Genomic DNA, 27,355 nt, shown 5'->3' with positions numbered 1-27,355 from the left:
GGCCTATATAAATTAGTCACCTTCCTCTTAGATGAATGCCAGAATTAATTCCTATGGTTAAAACAGCCAGTGTTGGTGGTAATCATTCACTTCATTTCAATTCTGACATCATAAAAAGATAGCAATGATACTTCTTAAATTGTTCTCTGTGGTCTTCAGTTACTATGTTGAACACTGAATCTGATGTTTGCAGGTACAAACCTGGCCGAGGGTGATAGAGTTTAAAGGATGTCAAAATCCAAATCAAGTTTTCAGGTATAACTCCCTGTAAAGTTGATTTGAATAATTTCGAAGGAAAAATTGTTCAAGTGCCGGGTACCGAACCTGGGACCTTTGGTTAAGGGGAGGCAGAGGTGAATATTTCAAAATCCACAAAATTTATCCGATTTGTTTGAAATTGATCATGGATACTAAGTATGTTATTAGTAATGGACATACCAAGTTTCAACTTTGTAAGTACAATAATTCTGTAAATATTAATAATTTTATAAAACTTTATATTGTTTGATATAAAATGCTCCATGCACCATATTGTAAGAAATTTTCAATATTTTTTTTTATTTATATGTTCAGAGAAGGTATATAAATAATGACAAGTATTAGTTTATTATGGGAATAATATAGTAATACAGTTATCTTGGTTTCAATTTCATACTTTTAAGGGCACAAAATCAAAAACTAACATCGGAATATAAAAATAAAGATAATAAAAATGGAAAAAAACCAAATTTTCATTTTCTCTTCAGTTTTGTTCGAAAATTACACCTCTGCCTCCCCTTAAACGTACCAATGCTCTACCAACTGAGCTACTTGGGAACTCTACCAGACACCAATCCAATTTTTCACACAGAGTTAGTGTGCACTCAATGTTGGTTACTTGACGGTTGTCAGCCCACTTTGAGGTCTGTGGATATAAAGGGAGAAATTGGATCAGTGTCTGGTAGAGTTCCCAGGTAGCTCAGTTGGTAGAGCATTGGTACGTTTAATCAAAGCTCCCGGGTTCGATACCTGCCCCCAGAACAATTTTTCCCTCGAAATTATTTGATGTCAAAATCCTTAGCACGGCTTCCTCCAAGAGAGAAGTAAGCCAGTAAACCTGAAATTTACAGGTCTCCGATAGCAGTCTCAGTCAAAAATAGGTAGCTATTTCTCAGTCGCATAGAATTTCGACACAATCTCTGCAGTTTAAAGCATTATTAAATAAAATACTAGTACTAATACAAACTCGTAACCTTTATGGTCTTTGCAGGACACTTTTCCCATTGTGGAATCCTGGGAAACGAGAATGCGGATGCTTTAGCAAAGAAGGGCAGCACTGCTACTTACAGACCTGTTACTAAATCTACTTATTACTCTGTGAAGAGATTTATTAAATCTACATACTTAGACTTCAACAAACAAAATTTGATAACACAATCTCAAGGGAAAAAATGGAACTCTCTGCATCATAATCCACAGTTAATTCCCGATTTACCACGAAAATCGTCTGTAGCTGCATTTAGATTGGCAACAAGCCATGATTGTTTGGCCAAACACCTGCATAGAATTGGAATATATCAGTCCCCTAACTGCCCATTGTGCAACTCAAACCAAGAAATGGATTCGGAACACCTCAAAATCTGTGCTTCATTGGCTGACCATGACAATATCTTTGAAAAATATTGGAGTGCAAGAGATCAAATGACTTTATTGTCAAGCGCCTGGCATTAGAAAACAACATTTAGTATGTGCAGAAAATTTTTTATATTTGTCCATTTGCTGTGAAGATCTATGTGCACAGTTTAAGATGAGATTTCGACATGAGCTCATTAACAATTCTCTTCTTATTATCTACTGGAGGAAGCCATACTCTGAGTTCTTCGTTCTCAGCCAGGTGTAACTCAGAATATTTTGTCTAACATGAACACTGTAATCATTACTAGCATCGTGCATTACAGGCGCTATGTTCGGTCCAAGTTTGTTGAGTTCGACATTTGCTGATGTTCTCTCTGCAGAAGATGGCCTCTCGTGTTTGTTCCACATTCCTATAAAAATATTCGCTGTCCTCCACTCCCATCCCTTCATGTTTTACCCACTTAAGGATTTTAGCACAGATCTTGCGATTAGTATTATATATGTTCAGTTCTGATCAAATTAGCATGTAAATTAAAATTTTACTTGTAGAGAAACAAATGTACCTAAGTAAATTACAGTGTTCACCTTGGCCATAGAACTTTTGACTATTAAAACCTGCGAAGAGAAACTAAAGTTGACAATATTATCGATTTGTTAATTTGTCCTACAGAATAATATCTGTGATATTGACAATTAATATCTGAGGAGAAAAATTCGCTCCGGTGCCGGGGATCGAACCCAGGTCCTTGGTTCTATGTACCAAGCACTCTGACCACTGAGCTACGCCGAATTCAATCCACAGCACCGGACCGAATCCCTCTCCTTCATTGTTTCCCTTTGTGGTCTGACTCCAAGTTAGGCATACATGTTGACGTATATGTCCAATGTCAACTGCCATTATACTAGGAGCGCACTCAGCTGAGTGACTTGTTGGCCGGGATTCCGCAGTTACGTGCACAGTAATCTGTACAAATATATGCACTGCAGCTATGAGAATGTTATCAATTTGTTAATTTGTCCTACAGAAAATATCTGTGATACTGACAATTAATATTTGAGGAGAAAAATTGTGGATTGAATTCGGCGTAGCTCAGTGGTTAGAGCGCTTGGTACGTAGAACCAAGGACCCGGGCCCGATCCCCGGCTCCGGAGGAAATTTTTCTCCTCAAATATTAAAGTTGACAAATTTAAATGCAAAAAATTTTCAGTATGTGTTAATATGAATAATAATAACTCTCATAAACAAAATTAAGGTACTCACCTTGTGGTGAGGGAGCTTAAACTTCTTGTCTAAGCTAACAAGTAACAAAGAGGCACCCACAGAAGCTGCATTAACACTAACGCAGTCCCACTATTTTTTTCACTGCTTATGAAACATGGAGTCCCTCAGTGTAAAATTCTCCGGAGGTAAAATAGTCCCTCAATCAGATCTCCAGTTAAGGACTGCACTGAGAGATTACAAATAAAGTGAAGATAATTTAAAAAAGGAAAATCAAATCAATTAAAAATTAAAACAAGACTTAAGGCTGGTTCACAATAAACCGGGAACGAGAACCAGAATGAAAACGAGAAGCAGAGGACGTGAATGTGAAAATTTTTTATTCACAATAAACCGAGAACGTAGACGACTATGCATATCGATATGTATGTCAATAACGATATGTAAAGTCGATATTACGCATTCTGATCTTATTTGTGTATAATTGACCAATGGCGTTCTCTCATGAGTACAAGGCAGCCAACATAAACACAGGTTAACCAACTTCGAAATTTCAACTGAAACATTTCATTAGGTACGGTACTATAAATATGCCCATGCATCTTTATTATCACAACCTATTTTAAGTCTACCATAACGTAAAATAATTAGAGAAGAAACATTTGTAATAGAACAAAAATGAACACAACAGTAGTTATTGAATTGAAGCGTGAATATGTAGTGTGTAATACAACCAATACAGTAATAAAATATGATTCACTTACGATCGGTGTTCAAAGATGCAGCTATTGAAAGCCACGTATTCTCCTTCATTTCCTCATCTTTATACGAGGCGCGCCGCTTATCGTAAACGTGAGGATTTTCCTCAACACTCAATATTAGAATCTCAACAAATAAAACTTGCTCCATGATGCACAGCACAGAACAAAATAATGCATAGGTTATGTCACGGTCTTCTTGCTACAAAATATACGACGACAAAATAGCTTTTAGATGGCAATAGAATGAATCTAGTGGGCTGTGATCGGAAACGTGAACGCCAAAGTTGAAACTTGGCCAACTCTCCGTTCCCGATCCAGGGCTCCGGGAAGCTTTTTGTTAATTGTGAATGCTCACATTTAAATGTACACATTTTAACAATTATACCGTTTTCGTTTTCGTTCAGATTCTCGTTTCCGGTTTATTGTGAACCAGCCTTTAACATCCTATATGTAATAACTTTTCTTCTTTACCGTTTATGGTTTACAATTCAATCAATATTCTACATTCTGCATGATGTTTAGGTTGCCTTCACTGTCGTAATTATGTAATACTGAACGATATCCAGTCCATGTTATCTTCATGATAATAAGGCAATATGTAAGATGTTCTTCATAAAAAAGGTAAAAGCATTATTAAGTATGTCTGACGTATTTTAAAGAAATGTATTAGGAATGTCAATTTTTTTGCATTAATAATTTAAAGCATACAACGTTAGCACAGTAACTAATTAACTCAATGTAACACACAACTATACACAGCAGTATTTGCTATGCCACAGATCAAAGTTCGTAATATAAAATATTAGTGTTGGGTGCAAGGCTGGCGAAGATGTGAGCTATCGTCAAGAGTTCAATCATCTTCATCACCAGCACCACCACCGCCCCCTGAAGGAGCTTTTGGACCTCCAGCTCGTTTCGCCATGATGATCTGATCCACTTTGAGAATAGTGGTAGCGGCATTTGTGGCATATTTCATGCCCCAGTATTTCGTTACATAGAGATCAAGAATTCCGGCCTCTACCACGTCTTTAATTGCAGCACCTTCACCCTGAAACAATATAATTTAATAATACGAAATCAATGTATAAACTACAGAATTACATAAAGTAACTAAATACTAGGAAACGGATTCTTAGGTAAATCATTTACACACACACAGGAGACGCAAAAACATTTCCATGCTTGGAAATAAATACAGCCAACTCCGGATATAGTGAACCTCTGCGGACTTGCATATTTCGTTCACTATATTCGAACGGTCTTACTAATAAATCGTGTATAGTTTTTATACGAGACTTATGCAGAGTTGAAACAGAAAACGTTACTAATAAACCCTGCATAAGTGATGGATGTATAAACAGTCTGTAACTTACAATGGGAATTGCTTTGCAGTAGTTATATACACGAAACCCCTTCTTTAAGCGTTGTATATAGAGAAAAAATGGCCGCCCCTCTAACAGCTGTTCATATCGACTGTCACTTTATGATAATGGCTGCATTGTAACCACAGAAGAACAAACCAAAGAGCATAGAATAATTAGAGTAATATTGCTGTAGCTTGTACTCTTTGACCAAAATGTGGTGTGGTAATCGATCAGAGCCAGTTGTACTATCGATACTTAACACGGCACACTAGAGTGCTCTGCCGGATGCAATAGAGAATCTCAGATATTCTTTTACCTTTCATAATGAAGTAATGACGAAACTATGACGTAGCTGTGTAACAGTTGTACTGTTATACACGACGTATGTAGTGATTATTAGTAAGGAATTTACACACGACTTATAAACGAGCTACTCATTGTATAAGTATAAGACAGTTAAACGTCTGTATATAGAGTTTTTATTAGTAAGACCGGAAGTGTCTCTACCCTAACCTTAAAAGAGAGAAATGAATGAAATTGTTAACAAGAAAATGAAATATTTCATTTTTGTGGAATGAATTACACTGTATACTGTTACTCACAGTTGATTTACTTAAACTATGCTGTCGACCCACATCCGCTTGTGAAAGACCACGTTCAATGTCACTTATAATATTCGTCTTATCTTCCAAAGAAAACACTTTACACTTCGATATTTTTATACAGTACATTCATTGTTGGAACACAGAAATGATAAACACTGTTATAGTGTGACTGCTTACTCAACCTTGGAATTTCCCGGGTCACTTAATGGAAACTGGGAGAGGGCTGAAGGAGTTTGAAAGTCATCGAAATCTTACCTTCATTTATGCTCTGGACATAATGTCCGTCCCCTTTAATAAAAGAAGGTAATTTCATTTTCCGTTCTTTCAATCCTGTCATAATGGAAATGTTTCTGAGAACAAAAGGCGACCCTTTGACTGTGGACGATTAGAAATGAGAGTAGAGTAGAGTGCCTGAATACAAAATGGCAACCCTTCGACAATGGAGTGAGGCAAGGTCGTCACGCATTGCCTGGATTTACAGCACAGCTCATTGTCTAGGAATCACTAATCCTACCTTTGTCCTTTGAATAAACGAGTAAGAAACTTAGAACGTTGTTCTCAACACATTCTTTAAATTTTATACAAGGAAGTCTGACTTCAAATAAGAATTTGTCAGGATACAAGGTTCACTATAACCGACAGGAGGGTTCACTATAAACAGAAATATTAATGTACTTTTTAATGTATGCGGGTTAGGACCAACGATTTAGGTTCACTATAGCCGAGTTCACTATATCCAGAGTTGACTGTATGTAGTAAGAAGCACTACTTACATCAATGTCAAACCCGTAGTTCTTTTTGCCTTCTTCGTGGGCAGCAAACAATTTCGATACCACTTCAGTTGCTTTCACACCTGTGTTTTCCGCAAGAGTCTTAGGAAAACTCTCTAATGCTTTAGCAAACTTCTTCACGGCATATTGTTCTAACCCAGGTAAAGTTTCACCATAGCTTGCAATTTGTCGGGCTAGTTCGACCTCAGTTGCTCCTGCTCCAGGAACAAATCTGCCATCCTAAAACAAGAGATTGATCTTATTATACATAGTTTTAAAATAAAAACTGCTTAACAGAAATGTCAAGCCACTTGCAATTCTGATTGGTTCCATTGGGGAAAAACAATCGGTCACAATTCCTTAAGGGTGGTGTCATCTTCTAATTCAGTATATTACTGCACATTGATTGCTATTCCTAATGAAAAAGTAGGAAAGGATGGTTATATCCATGGTGATATTCTCCTTTGCTAGTTTTGGTAAGAAAAACGCCAAAATTTTGCAGTAATATATTGAATTACATGATATTATCCTTATGAGAACTGTGGCTTTGTTTTTCTTATGTGCTCTTCAATTGAATCGGTTGGAGCTAAAAGGAACTAAGTCAAAATAATGCATTTTTTGGGTTATGCAACAATTTGAACAACAGATATCATGTGCATAAAATGGTGGAAGAAGGAACTAAGTCAAAATAATGCATTTTTTGGGTTATGCAACAATTTGAACAACGGATGTCATGTGCATCAAATGGTGGAAGAAGGAACTAAGTCAAAATAATGCATTTTTTGGGTTCTGCAACAATTTGAACAACGGATGTCATGTGCATCAAATGGTGGAAGAAGGAACAAAGTCAAAATAATGCATTTTTTGGGTTCTGCAACAATTTGAACAACGGATGTCATGTGCATCAAATGGTGGAAGAAGGAACTAAGTCAAAATAATGCATTTTTTGGGTTATGCAACAATTCGAACAACGGATGTCATGTGCATCAAATGGTGGAAGAAGAAACTAAGTCAAAATAATGCATTTTTTGGGTTCTGCAACAATTTGAACAACGGATGTTATGTGCATCAAATGGTGGAAGAAGGAACAAAGTCAAAATAATGCATTTTTTGGGTTCTGCAACAATTTGAACAACGGATGTCATGTGCATCAAATGGTGGAAGAAGGAACAAAGTCAAAATAATGCATTTTTTGGGTTCTGCAACAATTCGAACAACGGATGTCATGTGCATCAAATGGTGGAAGAAGGGACTAAGTCAAAATAATGCATTTTTTGGGTTCTGCAACAATTTGAACAACGGATGTTATGTGCATCAAATGGTGGAAGAAGGAACAAAGTCAAAATAATGCATTTTTTGGGTTCTGCAACAATTTGAACAACGGATGTCATGTGCATCAAATGGTGGAAGAAGGAACTAAGTCAAAATAATGCATTTTTTGGGTTATGCAACAATTTGAAAAACGGATGTCATGTGCAGTCAAACTTTTAAATGTTCTTTGGTCTTCTATAACATAAAAATATTAACATAAAAATATATACATTTGTGTTATTAGTGGAATGTTTTTTGTTTCTTCTGAAAAGTTGTGAAAAGTGACTTAGTTCCTTTTAGCTCCGTCTGATTCAATTGTGACAATGAGGTAACAATAGTATAAAAATGAAAAAAGAATGTACCGGTAATGAGAATGGCTTGAGCAAAGTGCTCGGAGAAAATCTGTCTATTGGGGTGTACTATAAGTAGTAACATGAACTGCTGCCAAAAACTCAAAAGAAGAATAGCAAATGGCAAAGGAAGCTTTTAATAGAAAAAGAGCATATTCTGTGGAACCTCTGGAAAAAAAGAGTTAAGGAAGAGATTAGTGAAGTGCTTTGTGTGGAATGTGCCACTGTATGGGAGAGAAACATGGACATTACAATGAAGTGAATGAATTGGAATATATCAGTCCCCTAACTGCCCATTGTGCAACTCAAACCAAGAAATGGATTTGGAACACCTCAAAATCTGTGCTTCAGTGGCCGACCATGATAATATCTTTGAAAAATATTGGAATGCAAGAGGTCAAATGACTTTATTGCCTGGCATTACAAAACAACAACAATGAAGTGAAGACAAGCGACTAGAAGCATTTGAAATGTGGATATGGCGAAGAATGGAGTGTGTGAAATGGGTAAGACAGAATAAGAAACGAAGCTGTGTTGGAAAGAGTTGGGTGAAGAAACAAAGATGCTGGAACTGGTCAGGAAGAGGAAGAGGAAAAGGAATTGGTTGGGTCACTGGCTGAGAAGAAACTGCCTACTGAAGGATGCATTGGAAGGAATGGTGAACGGAATAAAAGTTCTGGCCAGAAGATATCAGATGATAGACAACAATAAGATATATGAGGACAGTTTTTGCAAAACTTGCTAACTGCAAAATTTGAAAAATTGAGATTTTGATGGATTTGTTAACATAAGGCAGGCCTCTACATGATGTTCAAAGCGTCTTAATAAAATTGGGTTATTTCTCTTCATTGTAGTGTGTCAAAGTGTGATCGTTTTTCAAAACTTGCTTTCTGCTATAAGTAAGAGATGTAGTAAAACTTGCTTACTGTAGTGTTTTGTCTCTCCTGCAAAATTTAGTTTTTTCGGTTTGCAAGTTTTGCAAAAACGGTTCTCATATGAATCATATGCAAAGACTAAAGGGAAGACGGAAAATAGGAAAGATTGATGAATGCTGGGTTTGCAGTGAAAGACCTTGAATAGAACACTATGAATGAAATGAATGAGTCATTTCGTCCCTCAACTGATTTGAAAACTTGCCAGAGCTGGAGGATATGTGAGTTAACTGTATGAGCTATTTCTGTGACCGACATGTAATACACAGTTTTACAAAAACGAAATAAATTACATCACACACAGTTCTATTTTGGTACTTCGACAAAAATTTGTCACTTACTCTAGTTATTCCCTTAAAAGTGTTGACTCCATCGTCTACAGCTCTCTCGATGTCGTCCATGTAATTGTCGGTAGATCCACGTATTACAACAGTTGCAATACGAGACTCCTTGCCTTCGTTACGGAATATCACTACAGAAGTGTCCCCCAGCTCATCAACAAATACTGTATCAGCATATCCCAACTCTTCACGGGTCGGAGCGGTCTGCAAAATAAAAATCAACAATGATACAAGTTTCGAGATTCATCTAAATATCTATTACACACAAATTAAGTACATAACAATGTATCTCAAAAAGAATAAAGTGGTGGGGAAAAAAGGCAAAACTGAACTGCAGGGCTAAAACAAAAAAAGAAAAGCCATCATTATCTTCATCATAACTTATGCTGCACCATTACACCATCACTACTTTTTAGCATTTTTTGAAATATTTTTACAAATCATTTAGCCTGCATAGATTTGGAATATATCAGTCCCCTAACTGCCGATTGTGCAACTCAAACCAAGAAATGGATTCGGAACATCTCAAAATCTGTGCTTCAGTGGCTGGTCATGATAATATCTTTGAAAAATATTGGAGTGCAAGAGGTCAAATGACTTTAGTGTCAAATGCCTGGCATTAGAAAACAACAACAACAAATCGTTTAGAACCTATCCAATTTTATCATTTATATCATTATTTGTGTAACAAATACTACAGACTTTCTATTTAAAATCTGTAGTTTCCATCTCAAAAATCATCTGTAATTGAGGGCCGTTTTTGCAAAACTTGCTAACTGCAAAATTTGCATAATTGAGATTTTGATGGATTCATTAACATAAGGCAGGTCTCTACATGATGTTCAAGGCATCTTAGTAAAATTGGGTTATTTCTCTTCATTGTAGTGTGTCAAAGTGTGATCGTTTTTTCAAAACTTGCTTTCTGCTATAAGTGAGAGTTACAGCAAAACTTGCTTACTATAGTGTTTTGTCTCTTCTGTAAAATTTAGTTTTTTCAGTTAACAAGTTTTGCAAAAACGATCCTCAATCATTCATCATCAGATTTTTTTTTATTATCCAATTTAATAAACCCTATTTCACCCTGAGGTATATTAGGGTTATAGTTGGCATCAAAATACATATTTTATAACCAATAAACAATAGTAAAGTGATAATATAAAATAGTGATCACAGCTACAATTCACATGAATTATGTAGAAGAATGCACCTTAATGAAAGAATGGTTCCTGTTAAAGATTAATGAAATGTTTGAGGAATAATCAATGCAAAAGATATACAAGAATGTCTCAGATTGAAAATTACTTTTTGAAGTAAAGAATTTTTAAATAATTTTTAAAACAATTTAGAGCTGGAATAGATTTACATTAAAGTTATGGTTTAATTAACGACACTCGCAACTGCCGAGGTTATATCATCGTCACCAGTGTGCCGGAATTTTGTCCCGCAGGAGTTCTTTTACATACCAGTAGATCTACTGACATGAGCCTGTCGCATTTAAGCACACTTAAATGCCATCGACTTGAGCCGGGATCGAACCTGCAACCTTGGGCACAGAAGACCAGTGCTAGACTCAGGCCGACAAGATTTACATTAACCTATTGCTTAATGGAGGAGAAGATGATGTAAGACCATCACCATCTTTTCCCATTTTAGGCCTTGTGGGCTGTTACAGCCTCCATCAGATGATTATCCAGTCGTCCTTCACAGGAGAAAAAGAAATCACCAAACTTACCAGTCTAGGCAATGCCGTTGCTCCCACAGCTTTGCTTAATCGCCGGATATCCCACTTGCTGTTCAACCGTACAGCCATCATCTTATACTTGTTCACGTAGTGAAGGGCCATGTCTCCGAACTTGGCACCTGCCACTATCACATCCACTCCGCTGTCTGCAATAGCCTTGATCTGTTCCTCCAACATGTTTTCTTCCCCACGACTGAAGTTCATCAGCTCATCAGCTGATTTGATGAGAACTGTGCCCTGAAAATAAAAACATACATGCGGGCTATTCCATATGAAATGGATCAGTAAAAAACCTCGCATTTTTTATACTCTAATTTTTTCCCTACTTATACAAGGTGCTGAGGGGAGTGCATTTTCAAAAATATACTATCGAAAGTCAAACGGTTTTCGTATTATTGAGCGACAAATTTAGCGTATTTTATAAAAACAAGCCTCTTTCAGTGCTCAGAACTCTGGAACCATTTACTGCAGAATATTGAACGAGAGCTTATTTTGAAGCTGACATTTGGTTGGTTATGTTAAGAAGTAATCCTTATTTTTATTGTATACAGAGAGACAGATAATCTGATTTTACTTACTTTTAGGCTTGAGAAAAAACCTTGCATTATTAAGAGGGATTCGGCATTGTTTGCTTAGTGGCTCGGCAATAAGTTTCGAGGGTATTAAATAGATTATTTTCACATGCCTAGACTTGAACGGCGCAGTACTGCACGCACTGGCCGAGAGTTGAAGATAAGCGAGCATTGGACGTCATTTTACTCCTATGTTTATGAAAACCTGTGATAAAGCTAGCACAGCCATGACTGCTAGACGACACAGCACGTGTTTGTCTCCTGGCCTTGCTTACCTCGGCTAGCTCCCGCCTCACAGTCAGCTGGTCAGTTCACGCGCGTACTATTTATTTTCTTTATTTGATATTTTCAATACTTCCTTATCAACGTACCATCAGTATTCAAAATATGTGTTTATTTGTACTTTCAATGCGGAATCTAACCATATATTTTAAACATATTTTTTCGTGGCCAAAGGCGTCTTAATGAAGAAAAATCTAAATTTCTCCATTTCCATAAAATGTAAGAAAAACTGTTTACATGTCAATATAAACTGTAACTTCTCAGCATCAAAATAAACCATGATTTTGATCATTGGGTGAAAGGGTTTCGGAGCCACAACAGTTTAAAGTTGCTAATTTTATGAAAATACGATAAATTTAAATATTTTTAATTTAAACACTATTAAGTTCTGATGCCTCAAACTTTGTACAAAGCATTATATCACAGTTGTCAACGAACAGAAAAAGTTTCACTGTATTTAAAAAGTGCAAGGTCAATTTTCTCTCTATTTCGGTCAATTTGAGATGGAATAGCCCATATATCGTCCCCCCTCTGGTAAACTAGCGAAAGTGACAAATTAGCGAATCTTCACTTAAGGTATACATTGTACAATCTATTTAAGAACTACACTCTGGCAAAGTATCGTATCTGCAGCTCCTTCTTTATGGCTACAATAAGCTGTGCTTTTTTCACCGAACTACGAAGCTAGTATATTAGACTATGCAGAAGTAGTGAATCTGCACTGTTGTTAGTTTACCATAGTCAGTATTGTGGAAGTCGTCAACATTCACTACAGCAAATTAACGAAAGTGTCAGATCAGCTGTGTGATTGTTAGAATTTTCCCGCGGTTTTTGTTTGTCGCGAGATTTTTCTGGACACATTAAATATCTCCGAAGGTTTAGTCAGGGGAGCACTATGTAAAGTCACTGAACAAGGAATTTTACTTCCTGAGATGAGAGGGACACATGAACCAAAGAACAAGCTTAATACAGAAGACGAAGCATTCATTAGGGAACACATACTATCTTTCCCGAGCGTAGAATCACACTACTGTTGAAGGAAAAGTGAATACAGATATCTGGAACCCAATCTAAACATTACAAAAATGTATGAACTGTACGAAAAGAAATGTCGTGACTCAGAAACAAGATATTGTGCAAGTATTGAAAAGTACAGGAGAATTTTCCGTGAATACAAAATTACCTTCCATGTTCCTAAGAAGGATCACTGCAATACTTGTTCAATATATATTTATATTTTTAGTAGGTTATTTTATGACGCTTTATCAACATCTTAGGTTATTTTGCGTCTGAATGAGATGAAGGTGATAATCCCGGCGGAGTCCAGGGTCCAGCACCGAAAGTTACTCAGCATTTACTCGTATAGGGTTGAGGGAAAACCCCGGAAAAAACCTCAACCAGGTAACTTGCCCCGACCGGGAATCGAACCCAGGCCACCTGGTTTCACGGCCATAGAAAAAAAGAAAACAAGGGAATTAACCGAAAATGAAAAAGAATCGTACAAAGAACATGTGGAGAGGAAAGAAGCTGCCCGTAATTTCAAAGACGTTGGTAAAGAGAAAGACAAAACAATGCTGGCATTTGAATTCGATTTGTGGGCTGTTTTAAGTACCCCAAAAGGAGCTCAGGGTCCATTTTTCTATGTAAGGAAGCTGGCTGTGTATAATTTAACAGTTTACAATTTAGGTGATGCTTCAGTAGAATATTTTATATGAGATGAGACTGAAGGAAAGAGACAAAGCGTGGAAATTTCAACTTGCATTTACTCTTACCTCATGAAATACCCTAATGCTGAGACTGTAATGATGTTTCCAGACAGCTGTGGAGGACAGCAAAAAAACACAAATTTTGTATGTATGTGTGTCTAGAAGCAGTAAAAAACCATCCAAAAATTCAGCAGATTGATCATATTTATTTTGAGTCAGGACGTAGTTTAATGGAGTGCGACTCTTATACATCAAAACATATTTATGTCTGCAAAACAACTCCCAGTGTACACTCCAGAAGGGTGGGTTCAACAGATAAGGAATACACGCAAGAATCCATCACCCTACAATGTTTCTTCATTGGTACATGATGACTTCCTTGACTTCAACCAAAACAAGAATAATTTTACAGCTGAGGATGAGAATACTTCTTTGCCCTTCCGACAAACGGTGCGGTTTCCTTACACAAAGGATGCACCATGTACGGTTCAGATAAAGACTGGGTATGAAGATAGCTACTTCAAAAGGTTCACTTTCAAGCAACGAAGGGGCCGCCCATTAAAGTCTGAACCAGTGAAACCTTACTGTGCAAGATTATGTATATCTGATGCCAAACGGAAGGATCTGCAAAAACTTTGTGATGATCTGCAAATCCCGAAGGCATATCATGGATTTTATGAAAGCCTTCCATCATCAGCAACTGTGAGAGATGCTTTAGCAGAGTCAAATATTTCAGAGGAGTCAGACGAAGAATAGATTGGAAAAGTATTATTAAATGAAACAAAAAAAAAGTTGTTTCATAATTTCTTCAATGTGCCCTCAACTCGTAAATTAAATGTTCTAATAAAATATTACACACACTTCTTATTTCCTTTCAATCCCTCTAATTTCTAAGTACAAATGTATCTACTTAAATCATGATCATTAGGCTAGTAAAACAATAACGGTTGTAGTGCAGATTCAACACTTTGCACCATGATGGCAGATGGGATGTGTAATAATATCACTCAGGCAAAGTAACGAAACTGCCATTTCTGCCCTTAAAACAAAGGAAAGCACACAAACCGAAACTAATCTCACACAAGTTGGTAAACTAGTTTTTTTAACACATGAAACAAACCAAGTAAGAATAATACTTGATTTTACGTGAGCAATCAAAGTTTGTTTTAGCTCTCCTGAAAAATTAATAATTTGCACTTTCGCTAGTTTGCCAGAGGAGGGACGATATGTTCGGTAACTATTGCGAGTAGGATCGTGATTTTTGTCCATATCGATAGGAAAACTAGTAAAGAGTAATTTATCCCTCTGACGTATTTCAATAGCTTGGACGGTTTTCGTGTAAATTTAATTTTAAAAACCTCTAATTTCAAGCCACTGCAAGATCCGAGTTGGTTGCAACACAGCACCAGAAAACAGCTCATCTAGTGAGACACACCAAATTCGTTGACCTCTTACATCTGTATCACAAAAAGAGTGTGTTAGCGGCAATGTTGCCGGACTGCTGGAACTTCAAACTTAGTGTTCTAATTAACCGTGCATTTAATCGCAAAACGTAATATAGGTTTTCTATTAATTTACGTGTATCCTATCGTCCCTTTCAATCTCCACCCTACATATTTCCAAACTGTAACACTTTATGCTTTGTTCATTAAAGTACAATATAAAAAAAAAAGTTTCAAACAAGAGTATAGACGATATATTAGTTACAACAGCAAAATGACGCACACACAGTCTATATCAGTAGACATTAGCACTCGCTGAAATGGGTAAAGGGTAAGCGGAGCTGTCCTGTGTGCCCCGTCGTGCAGTAGGAAGAGGTAGAGAGCATACCCGCTAGCAGCTACAAGTGCGCCATAGTGCAGTGTGTTCTCCGTGGGTAAGAGACATTAGCCCCAGGGTGCTTTGTGCTGACAATCCCTTGTGTACGTGAAAAATTAAAATGTCACAACGGATGAAGTAAAGCCTTTGGCCCATGTAGCAGTTCATTCAAAATTTCACTGACAACTTTGTGTGTGATAATAGACACTAATGTACTAGTATAAGACATATAAATTCAAAACAAATTAAAAGAGATCATTTGAGAAAAGTCAATCACTTAGCTGTCAAGTGTTCAGCATTAGAAACCAAACAATCATGAAATCGGAATTTGTATGGTAAGACTTTCCTGTGTTAAATTTCAACGTACCTCATTTACATGTTTCGACCTATTTATGGATCCTCAGAACTGGTCGTTTTTGGTCTTGGCGCCACTTGTTCTGCTAACCACACCCACAGAGACATCAACACAGACATGGAAATACTACACATCCAACCAAAAAGCCAGAAACTAAACACACTAGAACAATATGAAATATACAGACACACGAAAACACACCCGAACGAAATTCTCAACACACAACTCAACTTCAAAACAGACACACTCTCTGACTCTACACTATACCACAGGAACACACCCTCACAGGAAACAGAACAAGTGGCGCCAAGACCAACAACGACCAGTTCTGAAGATGACCCATAAATAGGTCGAAACATGTAAACGAGGTACGTTGAAATTTAACACAAGAAAGTCTTACCATACAAATTCCGAAGTGATACAGTGTTAAAAGTTGTGTAATCAAGATGCATAATCATGATATCTTTAAATGTTGAATGTGTCCCAAACAGAATAAACAGTTTACTGTATCTATGGAAAAAAAAAAAAGTAGGCCTATACAGAGATCTGGAAAAAGTAGTGCAAAGAATGAGCAGCCCATAAAATGTGGAAATAACCAAATGGAAAGAAGGATGTAGGCTGGCAGAGATATAGACAGTGAGGTCGACAAGACTTCTAGTTTGAATTCTTAATAGGGTGACTGAACTGAAGGAATGATATCAATATCTTCAGAGTACAGCGCAACCTGCACTCTCTGCTTACCTTTGTCTCAGTCTGCATGATGTCCACAGTACAAGTGTACAATGCCACTTTCGCCTGAGATTTCTTTGTGATGTCACCTTCTACCTGACGCTTGAAAACCATTCCCTGAACTACTTCAGAATTGTGCACTCCAGAACCCTGTTGGGAGGAAGATTTCATATCAAACTTCAAAATAATTTGTCCACCATCAGAACAGAATAAAACCTTATTAATGACAGTATTGTTTCCTGTTATGTGTAGTACATTAGTGAACCAAATTATTAAGTCTTCAAATTTTAAAATATGGATAAAAAAGTAATTTCTTCCCGAAGTTAAACCCATAAAGGTTCTTCCTTTATCGTAGAGATTCCTGAACATGCTAATATTTCTCATATGGATGTAACATGTTAATTATATCTGATAGAAGAATAACTGAGAACTTACCAGAATCTTGCACACTCTAACATTGTCCACATTGAATGTAGTCTTCTCTGGCAATATGGATACTGTATCAAAATATGAGACGTGAATTAGAATCAACCACTTCAATTCCAACAAAAAAAATTACATACAGTATACAATTCTGGATATAATATGGCTACTAATCACAATAAAAATGTATTTGGATTTTATTAACTGTAGGTGTAATAACTAGAGACCGGATTTTAAAGGGAATCCCTTTTTTTTATTTCAACACGAAACATGAGATAATTACGTTGTTCAAAACTATCTTCCACCGACCAAATTATGTGGTTTTGGCTTCTCTTTTATTTTCCCCCTTTTTTAGTCCGTATTCTCTTTTTTTCCCTTTTTTAAAAACATATCTTATTTTGGTCCTTTTCTGACAGAATATCGTAAACATTTAGATAATTTTCCAATATTTTTCCGATAGGCCTATAACTTCCTGAGCAAGAGAAAATAAAAATCGTTCTTCTTCTGATTCCAGAAATTGAAAACCTAATAAAGTGTGCTGATTTATAGTTCAGGATAAAAATAAAATTTTCACCTCTGATTTCAGTTGATGTTGAGCGGTCATTTTCTGTTTATAAAGACATTCTGCATTCAAAGAGGCAGAATCATATTGAAACATATTGAAATGTTGAATGTGATCAAATACAACACTTTCCTTATGTTGTGAAGCAATAAATACAAGCTTGTGTTGCTATGTGTATCCATGAATGTGCTGAAGTGTGTTTTCAATTAAAATAACACCCTTTTGAGGGAATAATATCCTTTTTTTAAGTCCTTTTTTGACTATATCAAATACAACATTTGCCTTATTTTGTGAAGAGATAAATGTAAGATTGTGTGTGCCATGTATATCCATGAATGTGCTGAAGTGTGTTTTGGGGAGTTATATAGTCCTTTTTCAAGTCCTTTTTTGGCTGTAACTTCTCCCCCCTTTTTTTTGTCCTTTTTTTGATGAAAAAATTTCCTTTTAAAATGCAGTCTCTAGTAATGACGTTCAAATGTAACAGATTTATAATTGTCAGCTTTACCTTCTTTAAGCATAATGGTTGTAAAATTCAAAGACAAGCTAAATTAAATGAAATATATATAGAAAATCAGCTTACCACAAGCTTTAGTAATTAAATTAGTCAGGAAGTCTTCATTGCCATACTGCTTGCTCATGATCGACGTTTTAATACCCTTTATAACCTCAGCTTCATTTCTGTAGTCCTTCACCTCATAGCAAGTGAGAGTGGACAAAATCTGCAGAGCCTTATCCAGGGCCATCTCATAGCCATCTACTATTTCTGAAGGTGTTAAACCCTGAAATGAAATAAACAATTTCTTCAGTAATTTGTAAGATTCAGTGCTGCTGTCTTTTCTGCAGAACAAACAGCATAAATCTAGGGACATACGAATGTCATGTGAGCTTAAGTAATGTCGAAAGTAAAGCTTGAATCAGGTCTTAAAATAATAGTGGGCTGGATACATTACTCAAAACATGTCGACTTTATTGTAACTGAAGTCAATGGCCTTTCATGTACTATTAACATTGCTATGAAGTTGACTTTCACTAAAATCCAGGATGGTTTACAGGCATTACCCAATACACATTTAATCTCATGTAAGTTTGATAGGGTAGACCAAGGTAATTGTAAACAGGGGGTAATTGTAAACAAATACTGTAAGAAAAACTGTCAATATAAAAATTTTAATTCGGAGAATATTTAAATTAACATGTTGGCTAACCTACAACGCAGTTTGGTGCCAAATAGGAGTAACTGTTTAGTTGTGAACGAATGTTTTGTGAGAGTCTACAAAAAAAAGTAGAGAAAGAATTTTTCTTCACCTTCATTTTTGGCATCATAAGTAAACATACAGTGCTATTTTTTAAGAATATGTTGTTTTTATGAGTATAATTATGGTTTATTTAACAACGCTCGCAACTGCAGAGGTTATATCAGCATCGCCGGTGTGCCGGAATTTTTGTCCCGCAGGAGTTCTTTTACATGCCAGTAAATCTACTGACATGAGCCTGTCATATTTAAACACACTTAAATGCCATCGACCTCGGTCGGGATCGAACCCGCAACCTCGAGCATAGAAGGCCAGCGCTATACCAACTGCGCTACCGAGGGTTTTTTTTTTTATGAGTAATGTATAGTAGTTAACATTTATTACAATGGTTTTGAGATCTCCCATAACCTCAGGTCATTAAATTATGACGTGTTTAATTTGCCCCATAGTTTTAATTGCTTGGGGGTAATTGTAAACATGTTTTACTATGGTTACATTTCGTACTTTTCAGTAATCAAAATGCCAAGAAATTATATAAGAAAGAAACCCCCATCCAACTACACTGTAGAGGATTTAGAGAGAGTTGTCACAGATGTGAAAAGTAATAACTACAGTTATCGTGAAGCTCAGGAGAGGTACTGAGTTCCTATATCGTCATATATCATAGGTTAAAGGGACGAAATGTACCAGTGACCAAAATTGTAGTTGGAAGGAGTACAGCTCTGTCTTGTGAAACAGAACAAAAAATGTTCAGTGTCTGATAGCCCGTGTGGAAGTTGGTGTTTAAAATTACCCCCTCTCAAAGGGGTAAATGTAAACTAGCAATTAAAAGATGAAAAAAGTCAACCTTATAATTTTAAACCCATTTTCAGGGAAAAGAATGATCTAAAAATAACACAATGTTTCTTTGTCATGCTTACTGTTACTGAGGGTTCTGTAATGTTGAAATATATTTGAAATCAGTGAAAAGTGTTCACAATTACCCTGGTCTACCCTAACAGAGCAGAGTCTGCTGCTGTGGAGTAAAGGTTAGCATATCTGACTGTGAAATGAGCGGGCTTGGGTTCAAATATTTGTTGGGACAAGTTACCTGGCTGAAGTTTCTTTCAATGTTTTTCCTCAACCTATTAAAATTGTGCTTAATTTTCTATGTTCTAAGTTTTGAGATGAATGTATTCCCAATATTTTTATGCTCGACCATGCCAAAATGTAGTAATTATACACCTGGTAGCAGCCCTTTAATGGACCTCATTAAAGTACACCTATTCATTAAAGTTCACGTGTTCCACCAATCAGAAAATACCATTGTAGCAATATGAAAGCGCAAGTATCGATTATTCTCGGATATGCAATCGAAAGACAACTAGCGAAACGTCACAGAGGCTGGGAATCCAATACTGTCGCAGAAGGTTATGTTCTGTTACTATAATAATTAGCGTTAATTGTAAATAATATTCAAATAAATTCAATTTGTCATCTCGTTTTTCAATGTCTAAATCAATTTCAAGGTTATATCAAGATTAATGTTTATTTTACTCTCTAGATTATATCATGGTCAATGATATTTGTTTCTCGGAAAAAATCAATACTTTCGCGTCTGCGCACATCTCACAATTTACGAGATATTGCACAAGGTCAGTTCTGCTCCCCAGTCAGATAAGAATAACATGAATACTTATGAATAATTTCAAGTTAGAAGTATGGTCGAGCATAAAAAGTCGTATGAAACTTGCCTATAATGGTAATTAAGATGCTCGTATGAAAATTATGAAACTCGCTTGCGCTCGTTTCATAAACATACTCGCGGCTTAATTACTACCATTATAGGCTCGTTGCATAATGTACTATTAAATGTTTTCTAAAATGTGTAAGAGAACCTTTATTATTATTGTTGCATTTCCATAAAAGTATTATTCTATACTACATTACAAAGTTTTTATTGTACTGTTCTATATGCGATAGAAACACTCAATATTCCCAACATACCATTCTCAAGAGATCCTCTGCTGCTTCTAAAAGAGCCCCCGAGAAGATGATGACAAAATTTGTTCCATCCCCAATTTCTTGTTCTTGCATTTGTGATGCTAGGAGCATCAGTTTAGCAGCTGGATGTTCAACTTCCAGTTCTCTTATTATTGTTGCTGCATCATTGGTGACAAACAACTTTTCTAGATGATTGATAACCATTTTGTTCATGCCATTTGGACCGTATGCAGTCCGCACTGTTTGAGCAAATTGTTTGCAAGCATTGATATTTCTGTACACAGCTTCTTCTAAACCTGAAAAATACTGCAAGAAAAGACAATTATGTACAACATGGGTAATTAACAGCACCGATAAAATACAAAATTCACATTTTTGGGATTAATGCTGGTTTCTGAGTATTTATTTATTATTGACAGCCAAGCAATGAAAAGTGTATTTGTGTTTATTTGATTTTTGTGATTTTATCTGGTTTGTGATAGAATACACGGGAGATATGAGAGCTAGTATACCTTCCATGGTTTCTGTGACTATTGTCAATGGATGGTTATACTTCTTTTCAGTCTATTTTTCGATGTTCAATTGGTCAGTGGACACCAATTTTAACGTCAGGTTTGTGACTATGTCATTAGTAAAAAGTAGATGATTTTGGAATGGCCAGACTATCTTCCAGGAATAGAGATCTAGGGCACATACATTATCATTGAATCCTACAGTCTCCAGTAAGTACATTTACAATGTATTAGTAAGAGTGTCTGTAATATAGAGTGTAACAGTTAACAGAGACAAGACAGAAAATAGATGGGAGAAAAAGGAGTGGGATGTGGAAGAGAGAAAGGAATAGGGGTGAAGGGAAGAAATCATGGATGATTCAGATAGAGGGGCATCTTTTAATGAAACTTTAAATTTATTTTTGTCGTAAGCTGTGTAATACGTCGTTGTTTTGGCGCAACAACGACTCAAGTCGCGTTATATGGATTCTAGACTTTCAATTATTAAACCGATATTTTTCCATTGCTGTTAATCCAATTCGTCAGTAATAGGATCTTTACCCAAATTTAAATATAATATAATTTTTTAAAACAATTATCAATAGGCCTATCAATTTTTGAAATTCAAAAAATCATCCACCAAATTCTTAAGATTTCCTGCAGCTATATAATTTCATTTATACCACTCAAAAGATCTTAATTAAAGATGAGCTAATTTTAAATCAAATCTTTTATTTATAAATTTAATTTTAAGGTCATCTTCTAAGATTTGTATTTTATAATTTATAATCAACGGTGCTTAATTATTGCATTTTATTTTTATAACAATATTCATATTTAATTCATTATATTTATTTGCTATTAATTTCAGGATCCTCGTGGTCATCCTTAATTAAGGCCGGACGATTTATTTTTCTTTAAATCTCTCTCTCTCTTAAAAAAATGCATGTGGTTGAAGTCCCTTTACAGGGATCCACTGCAAATTTCATATTCAGATATTAACTTAAGGAGCCCTAATCGTTTCACAGAGTTCCCAAGTCCTGATAGTCCTCAAGTCAATCCAATTAATATCTACTGGTTAGTCTGATTTCAAGTTTGCCCAAAAAATTTCACTGGCTCAGGACATGAGCTGAACTCTCCTCCTCTTATAATAAATAAATTTAGCTTCCCTTATGAAAGGGTTGCCAGATTTGACAAAGCGTATTACATATAATTTGGAAACACACCTAAAAGGTAAAATGATAAACATTTGAAACGGTTAGGGAATCGAATATACAAAATGTGCCCAATGTGCCCATTTACAGTTAAGAAAAGGGAGAAAAAATATCATCAGATAGGTTAGAATGATTTGAATGCCATATACCGCGAGAAAAATATCTACATCTTGGATCTCTGGAGAGACTCATTAAGTACAGATGTTTATTAAGCATCTTGTGACCAGCACGGATACCTGTATCCATCTTATTTTGCCTTCTGTTGCAGGATAAAAAGTTGTTTTCTGGGATCTAACATTAAGCCCTTAAATCAGTTCATATGCTTGACGTGAATGCAGTCATACTTTTTCTGTGAATTAAATGTTGATTCTACATAATCTGGCTGCACTTTCATTTTACTACATGCAGCAAGAACATGTTCTGGTCCAACAAATGAAGACGATATCCTTTCCTTGGCCAGATTACAAATTACGAAAAGAGGACTTCGAACGAGCTATCGTGGTTAATTTTAACTTGCATATGTCACAATTACCAAATCACATTAAAATCACGAAAATCTCAGTGAGCTGGATATCAGTACTATGAACACAATATAACCCAAGAAATGCAGATGGTAAGAGGAAAAAAAGGGGAAATATTTTCACAACATGTCACGTCACTTAGCTATCCCCTCAACTGACCTACGAACCTTGCCACATACCTCAGCCTCATGTCACTTGGCTATCCCTTCATTTAACCCATAACGAAACACAAATTGGACGTCAGTCCCGTGTGGTGTGGGGAGATAAAGGAGGTTGGTCTCTCCCCCCCCCCCCCCCGTCAACATTTTACATAATTTGTATTTCTGCTGCCAGTTTTTCTAAGTAACTAAATTTTTAACAAACAATTCCTTTCGAATCTTCAGAACATTTCAGAAACGTTTCTGTTCCTCCCATCGGTCAGTTGTCATGCGCATGCCTGCTACAAGAATCATTAGGTTAACCTAACAGGCCTACCGGTACATTAATTTCACTATTACATATAAACTTTATGTAGGATACAAACATTTCATGTACAAATGTTTGAAAGTTATATTGATATTACAGAGAAAGAGCAAAATTGACCATCATTTTAAGCGACGACTACCATGCGGGCATCGTGAACAGTTCAAAAGCGCACAAATGAAACTTACTCTTGCACCGTCTTTCAACATCTGTGACACACCCGGAGCTTTCGGCACGTGCAACGCCATGTTAACAATATAATTTGTTTCTTTATTTCAATAATTTCTTTGAATAAAAGTATATTTCTTTCTACTTTACTAACACACCAGAATCAACCCACACTTCGAACGATGACTGCTCGTTGCGCTCGTGCTCAACGCTAGCGACACAAGTGTTGGTGATGAACATTATCATACAGAATTCTAGAACTGTGAAATTTAATCTTGTTAGTCACTATTAGTGTTTAAATACTAAAAACAAATGTTCTATTAATTACATTACTACGGTTAATGTTAACATTATTTATTTTAATTACAATAGTATTATGTATATTAATGCCATCTAGGAACAGGCATGAAAATCACAATAGGTACGTCAATCTAAAGTAGCATCAACGATTGGATTTGGAAACATCCGGAAACCAGTGTTGCCAATTTAACTTTCTTCAAGCTAAATCTAGCTTTTTTTTAATGTTTAGCTTAGCGGCAAAAAAAATTCCAGCGGGGAATCTAACTACTTCCTTATATTTGTCAAATATGCATATTTAATAGCAGAATTGCTGGGTAACTTTAGGCGTTGGACCTCCAATTCATTTCGCCATCATTAATTCACATATCATCATCCATACAATAGCCTGGGTTAAGTTCACGGGCGCAGTGTGCTGTAGCCTACTTGTACAAGAGCACGGCCGTTCGGCTACCCAATCATTCACAAGAATAGGAGTGGTAAGCACAATAAGCCTCAGACTGCAGTGTAAGCCTTTGGGTCTCTCTTCCGTACAACAGAAAAAGAAAGTCTATACATTCCAATATTATCTTACAACCACAAAATTATCACATTTTGGTTCAAGTCCATATTTTATTTCCTGAAACACAATCATTTGATTTACAGCATTTACGCACACATACCTTCATATATTTGACATAGTTTATTTCAGTTAAATATGCATAATTATAAAAATTTGTGATTTTGCATTATCATTGTTTTCACATCAGGAATCAAAATAACCAGTGCTCTAACATTAAATACCTTACTCTATGCCGATGATCAAGTCATAATTTCCAATTCAGAGGATAATTTACAAAGAGGATTGTATACATTAAATAAAATATTAAAAGATTTTGGGATGGAAATTTCAGCACAAAAATCAAAAGTAATGGCATTTTTAGGACAAGACCCAGTCAGAAGTAAGATAATACACAATAACCAATGCCTCGAACAAGTGCAAAATTTCAATTATCTGGGTCGTGAAATATCTTATCAAAATGAAAAAGATGTGAACAAGAAAATAACCAAATTTACACTAATTCTAGGAATAATAAACAATGCATTAAAAGCTAAATTAGTACAAAAATCTACAAGAATAAAAATATATAATACACTAGCATTACCCACCCTTTTATACGGAAGCGAGATTTGGTCATTAAAGAAAAAAGACGTGAACAGAATCAAAGCCACGGAAATGAAATTTTTGAGGAGGACAGCAGGATATACTCTTTTAGACTGAAAAAGGAACGAAGAAATTTTAGAACAATTAGAAGTAGAGTCAGTAGAAGAAAAAATCAGCAGATACAAATTCAATTGGCTAGATCATGTAAGAAGAATGGAAAATTCAAGAATCCCAAAAATTATGATGCAGTATAAACCTAGAGGACGTCGTCGACCAGGAAGACCTTTGAGAAGACTGCTAGATGGGGCCGAAACGGGTCTACAGAGGCCTAATTCGTGAAGGATGATGATGATGATTGTTTTCATTGTTTTTAACTTTTACATTTCTTGTACATTTCAATATGCTTTCCCTCACTATGTATTGCAATATGTTGTTTTTTCATTAGATATCGTCAACCCATGTCTGAAGATACCATAACGTATGGTGAAAACGTTCACACTGTTACTAATATAATTAAATTGATAACTGTACAATTTTACATTAAAAATAAGTCATATGATGGAATAATATTTGTCTTCTCTTGTTAATTTGACATTTGACTTACTTGAATTCAGAAAAAATGAACTCAAAATTTGAAAGAAAGAAAAAAAGGGGACCTTTGAAACATGCCCTGTATTTAATCCACAGATCATCTGCCCCTTTCAACAGGGATGTCACTTTCTGGAAATGACATAGACCACTATTTTTCTGGCATACAGTGAAGAATTTTTTTCGAGAATTTCTCCATGCTCCTTTCAGCCTCTCCATCTTCAGTTATCATCAAGGAGAGGTAGACTCCTGGTCCTCCAGTTTTTCAATGGCCTTGCACAGGAGCAAGTAGTCCGCTACTAGGAATTCCAGGCGCTCCTGCAGACCAGGCAAACCAACACTCTACTCTGTATAGGTAGGCCTATTTGCTGGAACTTAGGAGTTGGATATCTGTAGTCGTCAATTTCTGAAAATAACCAAACATATTTATTGGACTGTTTGGCCATCTCCATGAATCACGAATTTCTTCAGTGTGGTTATACCCATCATCCCTCACTTCAGGGAAGTTCCTAAAGGTTCATCATTTAAATGCGTGGAAGACATTAAAAAAATGGAAAAATTGGCAACTACATGCAATATTAAATTTAAATACGCATTTTTTCATCAAAACTGTTGAAATACGCACAATATGTAAAATTAAATTGGTCTTATTCGATTATTCTTCATTTAAATCGCAAAAGTAGAGTACTTTTTAAATATGAATGAATAACAAAATAGTTTAGCATTTTTCATGCATGCTATTACCAGCACCAAAAAACACTGCATTGTTGTATTGATTTTTTGTTCGCTTTTTTTTTTTAAATGATTTCCTTTTGTTGTACAGACGATTTAGTATGAGCGTACGTAAGATAATGAGAATCTTACATGTTAAAATGGCCGTTTTAATCTAGAGAAATCGTAAAATATAAAACCTCTACTAATTTTTTTTAGTGTCCTGGGTTTGTCGTGCTTTATGAACCAATTATTGTTTTTTTTTTCTTTTACTCGTGAGTATCTGGTAACATCATGTTTTACAGATTAATTGAATGCTGACAAATGGTTAAAAAAAAAAAAAGACAATGGAAAAATGTTATGAGTGTCCCAACCCTCCCCCACCAGACAACTTCAGAAATAAATACCTACTCATGTAGTAATCTCCATTTCCTTGTAGGATTCAGAACCTGAGTCTACTGGATTTTTATTTTTCGCCTGTTTTATGTTCTGGTGTAATGTGAGACAAGTGCAGGGGATTATAACACTTCAATTTCAGAAATATGTCACAGATTGTTACTTGCAAGCTTTCCTGATTACCGGTGCATGACAGTGTAGCATGTAAGCGCTACATAGTTTTGAAAGTTACACGAGAACCTCCTCAGTAAAACAGTGTCCACTGGAACAGGTCGAAGTGCATTGAACAGTATCAAGAAAACACAAAATACCAGGTAAATGTGTTACTGTATTTTCATACAAAAGTTCTCTGTATCTGAATGGCTATCATTCCCACCATTTTATGTGAAATTTACAGGTTCAAACCTGGTTAACAATGGATGGCAATGAAGGAAAGGGAAATAAAGCATGGTTATAATTAGTGTTGTGGGATTTAATCAATTAATTTCTGTTGTAAGATTAATCAATCAAAAATATTTAATCGAATCGATTGAAATTAATCGGTTGTAGTTGATATTAATTATTAGTTTGTTAATACAAACTTATACTAAAAATTCCGACAATATTCCTCTCTCGGATATTGCTTACTTAAAAGCACAATAGTACTGTTATTTTCTAACTGTAAACCAGGTA

General features: G+C 35.8%; 2 protein-coding genes across 2 annotated transcripts in view; both read right to left on the bottom strand.

Annotated features, from left to right (window-relative positions):
- Positions 1 to 4,039: 4,039 nt before the first annotated feature.
- On the bottom strand, positions 4,040 to 23,772 carry CCT8 (chaperonin containing TCP1 subunit 8). The gene is made up of 9 exons (XM_069838985.1): positions 23,568 to 23,772; positions 20,695 to 20,997; positions 18,036 to 18,234; positions 16,906 to 16,967; positions 16,483 to 16,620; positions 11,000 to 11,245; positions 9,268 to 9,471; positions 6,337 to 6,573; positions 4,040 to 4,642 (listed from the first exon to the last, which is right to left on the bottom strand). The coding sequence occupies exons 1-9, from the start codon at positions 23,625 to 23,627 to the stop codon at positions 4,445 to 4,447; spliced, it is 1,647 nt and encodes a 548-aa protein (XP_069695086.1). The 5' UTR covers positions 23,628 to 23,772; the 3' UTR covers positions 4,040 to 4,444.
- Positions 23,773 to 24,010: 238 nt separating this feature from the next.
- Scm (Polycomb protein Scm) overlaps positions 24,011 to 27,355 on the bottom strand; it is a 50,510-nt gene continuing 47,165 nt past the window's right edge. The window contains exon 15 of the transcript XR_011334771.1: positions 24,011 to 25,982. The gene's annotated coding sequence lies outside the window, so the exon portion shown is untranslated. The remainder of the gene's footprint in view (positions 25,983 to 27,355) is intronic.

The sequence above is a fragment of the Periplaneta americana genome, chromosome 11 (assembly GCF_040183065.1).
Source record: "Periplaneta americana isolate PAMFEO1 chromosome 11, P.americana_PAMFEO1_priV1, whole genome shotgun sequence".
Classification (NCBI taxonomy): Eukaryota; Metazoa; Arthropoda; class Insecta; order Blattodea; family Blattidae; genus Periplaneta; species Periplaneta americana.
Note: the sequence above shows the minus strand (reverse complement) of the source record. Positions and strands in the feature narration are given on the sequence as shown.